This window comes from Hakea prostrata, chromosome 5 (assembly GCF_041222555.1).
Source record: "Hakea prostrata isolate BN-2017 chromosome 5, UWA_Hpros_2, whole genome shotgun sequence".
Lineage (NCBI taxonomy): Eukaryota > Viridiplantae > Streptophyta > Magnoliopsida > Proteales > Proteaceae > Hakea > Hakea prostrata.
This window is the reverse complement of record NC_142604.1, coordinates 18509489-18514483: the sequence shown is the minus strand read 5'-3', so window position 1 is coordinate 18514483 and position 4995 is coordinate 18509489. Positions and strand designations below refer to the sequence as shown.

The 4995-nt window shown below is 39.4% G+C and overlaps 1 protein-coding gene across 1 annotated transcript; it reads left to right on the top strand.

Moving 5' to 3' along the window:
* Positions 1 to 2706: 2706 nt before the first annotated feature.
* Positions 2707 to 4271, top strand: LOC149015591 (protein EXORDIUM-like 5). The gene has a single exon (XM_089157068.1). It carries the CDS (start codon positions 2906 to 2908, stop codon positions 3962 to 3964), a length of 1059 nt encoding a protein of 352 aa, XP_089013194.1. The 5' UTR covers positions 2707 to 2905; the 3' UTR covers positions 3965 to 4271.
* The last annotated feature ends 724 nt before the right edge of the window (positions 4272 to 4995 follow it).

Here is a 4995-nt window from a genome sequence, read left to right as displayed (position 1 = left end):
GACCGTAGACCTTTTGTTTATGTTGTTGTTGCCTTCTTTAATAAAATATTCAAACATATATTTTGCTCAAGATTGATTTTAGAATAGTTTGATAGTTTTTTTTTTATTTATTTATTAAAAAATGTAAAATATTTCAAGGGTAGAAAAATTCATTTGATATCTCAATTTATTGAAAATAAATTATTGATACTTCAAGAGACCATCAAATAAGATAGGCATCTTACCCATTAAGATTGGAATTTTACCTTGAACCACCAAAAAGTGGGACTAGTTCCTGACTGACCTCTTGAAACAAGAAAAACAAATTATTCTCTTTCCATTCAATATACAAAAGGGATGGGTTTCATTGATTACTTCTCAACTGTTTTAGCTTTTATTAAGTGGTTCTGTTGTGGGCTCATAGTAGATACTCCAATTTTTTTTTGGTGAACTGTAAACAATTCAAATATTTTATTGGGGGTGGAAATAAACATTTCAATTTTCTCTATTAAGGAGTGGATAGGTTGCAATCTACTTTCCCTAATCTCTATTCTTATCCCTCTCTTTTTCCCTTCCAAGCAAAACATCTTAATTTTTTATTAAAAAAAATTTAAAAGCACAATAATCTATGAAGACTTGATGCATTGAACCCATATATTGTTTAGCATAACAACATATAAAAAATGTTCAGGATTTGAATATCATCAAGCACGGGATTACTGAATCCCCATTGAATTTTTTTTTTAAACAAAAGAGGGGATGCAGTAGTGGCGACCTAGCGTCCCCCGCTACGCAATGTTCGAACTTTTTATCGAGTGTGAACTATGCAAGCATTAGTCCTGTGCACTTCTAGCGCAAACACTGGCCCCGTCAACGGAGCCCAACGGAGGCCTAGTATAGTCCACAGAAGCCGGTATGACTCATGCCCAGGCCAAAGAGCACACAATTGTCCAATGCAAAAATCAAAGGAGCAGAGAGGATTCAAACCTGGGACATGAGGTTTACCAAACCACTTGGGAGTGAGCTTAAAAACCCGGTTTTGAATGTAATGAGCCCAAATCGATTTTAAAGTTGAAGTTGTCTTTGTTTAGTATCATATAGGTATTTCTTGAGTATTTTTCGAATCATAATATATGACATTTTTGATAACCAATTGACATAGGACGAATAATACCGAACTCGATTTATTCAAGTTCGGGTCATCAACCCTAGTTGAACCACGGTCAAGTCATGAAACCAAGTTAGCATCAACCTTAACCAATCGAGACCGGTCTAGATTGGGTCTGAGCAATTGCGCATGGATGAATGACATATGGTTGAGAAAGTGATTCCAAGGATGACGGGATATGTGATTGAGTCATAATAGTAACTTCTGTTAAAAGGAGGGGGATCGTGCGATACATGGTAACTACCACGATTGCAGGGTGAAGGATCGTGCCCTCGAAGGAAACTACCTTCACCTTGCAAAAAGGAGACTTAACCTAAGATCTAACGGTCAACAAGAGATAAAATCTATATAAACAAATAGCCTACGCACAAAGGAGGTATCAAATCGTTTCTTTTACAATTACATTTAATTTATGCTATCCAACTAGCCACCGCTTTGTGATTAGTTCCTTAAATGACTAGCCTTCGGAGGTGGCCTCCCGACCCTAGGTTCGGGCCACATCTAATACTGTTTTACAGGATCATCCTTACAGATCTAAGGGCTAAGTAGATTTTGGATGCATCACCAATAATCACAAATACAAAATAGAAAAAATAACAAAGGTTAGATCTTTAAAATTCCACGCTTCACTATCTGAAAACTATAGGGGTGAAGTCAGGAATTAACATCAAGAGGCTAAATGTTGATGCTTCACACAAAAGTAAACCGGAGGAAAAATTCAAAAAATCAAGATGGTAAAGGATGGATTTTAAAAAAATTGAGAGAAAGTGTAAAAACTCAAAGGCCCTAGAAAAATCATAGAATATCCGCAAAACAACAAACAAAATTTCCTAAAAACCGGTTCAAATTATACCGTCATGTTTTACCCAAAGGTAAGGGTGTCAATTGCGTACCGAAACCGTTTAACCGTACCGAACCGCGCCGTCTAAAACCACACCGTACCATATCATTCAAAATTCAGTATGGTACGTACCGAAACCAAATTTCTTCGGTACAGTTCCAATTTTAGGTACTCATACCGTCAATACGTACCGAAACCGTATCGAATTGGTACTGTACCAAATGAAGAGATAAAAATTGTAATTTTACAATTAAAACACTTAACCTTTTCCCTATTCCTAATTCCCTATTTCAATTTTTCGTTTCATCATTCACTCATCTTCTTAGATTTACTTGTTTTGTCTCTATTAATTAGATTTATTTGTTTTATCTATGTTAATTTTAAATTATATCGATTGGTTGATCACAATTTCATTAGCTTCTTAATGAATTAATCACAAAAGTTTCATTCGTATCAAATTTGTACCGCTCTAAATACCATGTTTAAACCGTTTTCTCCTACAGATTTAATACCGAAACTGTACCGAACAGTTTTTGCAAATACCGAAACTGTACCGTACCGTTTAAATTCGGTATGGTACGGTTCTGATTTTATTGATACCCTTACCCGAAGCCGAAGGTGATCAACTCCGGTTCAAAGGCATTCCCGTCATTTCATCATCTCTATAAAGTGATTCAGTGAAACAGAAACCCAGTTCTCTGTTAAAAGAGTTAAAGAGTAAAGAGTGAGAAATACAGTGAAGTGATAATAGAGAAAGAAGATGCAGAGGTGCCCACAGTGCAGCTGTCACCAGGCCATTTCCCTCCCTCTTCCCCGTACACTGCAAAAGGGCAGCTTCCCCTCTTTATAAACAACCCTCTTCTACATCTCCTTACACCATCACTCTAGCTCTAAATTACACTCTCTGAGCCCCCAAAATGTCACCAATTCGTCTTCTTCCCCTTCTTCCCCTTCTGTTTCTTTCTTTCCACTCAAGTTGCCTCCAAATCACTGCAACTTCTTCCCCAACTTCTCAAACACTTGACCTGCATCGACCGGAGTACATCAACCCAAAACTCCCACCTTCAACCCTCTCCACCTCTAAGAAATTTGAGGGTTCTTCAAACCTTGTTCACCTTCGTTACCACATGGGTCCTGTGCTCTCCTCCCCAGTCAACATCTTCCTCATCTGGTACGGAAAATGGGCTCCTGCCCAGAAGCTCCTCATCAAGGATTTCCTCTTTTCCCTCTCCGCCAACCACCGTGCCGCTGCCTCTCCCTCCGTCGCTGAATGGTGGCGCACCGTAACCCTCTACACCGACCAAACCGGCGCAAACATTTCATCTTCCATCGTCATCGCCCGTGAGTACTTCGATAGCCGGTACTCTCACGGAACCCAGCTCACTCGTCTCTCTATCCAGCAAGTCATCGACAATGCAGTTAAGGCAGCACCTTTCCAGGTAGATCACAAGAACGGCATCTACTTAGTCCTAACATCAGACGATGTCATCGTTCAGGACTTTTGTCGAGCAGTTTGTGGGTTCCATTACTTCACCTTCCCTTCCATGGTTGGCCACACATTACCATACGCGTGGGTTGGGAATTCAGGAAAACAGTGCCCAGAGGTCTGTGCTTACCCATTTGCGGTACCTGGGTATATGCGTGGAAGTGGTTCTGAGGCATTATCGCCGCCGAATGGTGATGTTGGTGTAGACGGGATGATCAGTGTGATTGGCCATGAATTAGCAGAGTTAGCTTCAAACCCACTTGTGAATGCTTGGTATGCTGGAGAAGATCCAACTGCGCCGACTGAGATTGGGGATTTGTGTGAAGGGTTGTATGGGACCGGTGGAGGTGGTGGCTACATTGGGCAGGTGATGAGGGACACAGGTGGGAAAACCTATAATCTCAATGGCAGAAGAGGAAGAAAATTTTTGGTGCAGTGGATTTGGAGTCCAATTAAGGAAGCATGTGCTGGCCCTAATGCTTTGGACTGAGAAGTTGATTCACAGAGCCACAAGAAATGGACACGAATGCTTTGGTTTTGAAATATTATCCCCTTTTGCTTTCTTGTCTCTTGGGTGTTTCGATGAAGAGTGCTCTCTGCTCGAGAGGGAATTATTTTATTTTTAGAGGTAGTTATGGTTTAGATTGTGATTTATTGTGTTAATTAATCATGCATGTAAATAAGAGCAAAATTTATAGAAGATTATGGTGAGATCTTGTGATCGATTTTTCTTTGTTTTTTTGTTCTTTTAAATTATTTTATTAATTAAAAATTATTATGGTTTGAAAATTTAAAAAGTGCTCTCTCTCTCTCAATCAATCAAACCTTTTTAGAACCGAGATTCAGCGCTCTTTGCTACAACAACCGAGTTTACGCCTTTATGGTGTTTTCTGTCTTCGCTCTCGAGGCGTGTTTTGTGTTCACCCTTGAGGGGTTTTGTATCTCTACCCTTGTGGCGTGTGTATGTTTGTGTTGGTGTCTGCCTTTGTGATCTGTCTCTGCAGGTGATGGTGGTGGATATATATATCATATCCATTGTGTTTTACTGGCTCTGTAGTTGTTACAATCGGTATTCTAAGGGTTTATTGGGGTCGACCCATTTCTTAGATTTTGTTTTTCTTCTTATGTTTGGTGATTGTGTTTGTATTTCCTTTAAGGTTATCAATGAAGTGTTAGAACTTTTGGCAAAAAAAAAAAAAAATCAATCAAACCCTTTTGGCCTGTCATATATTAAAATTGATATGGTATTAGTTCTGGTGGGATGCAGTGGAAGTGGATTGAGGGAAAAGTTGGTGGTGGGGGGAAAGGTAGTTAGGGTTACAGAATAACAAAGAGGCAGGCAGCTGGATGCAACTGCCAATTGAAGAATCAATGCCATATTCAATCAAGCAAGTGGTTTGGTATTCTGGTATGGTCTGTACTCTTTACTCAGTTGAGTTGATGTTAGGGTTCAACCGTTCAAGTGTTTATGGCCTTGTTTATGGATTTTCTGTTTTACAGCACAGAAGCTTTCCAAGGAGA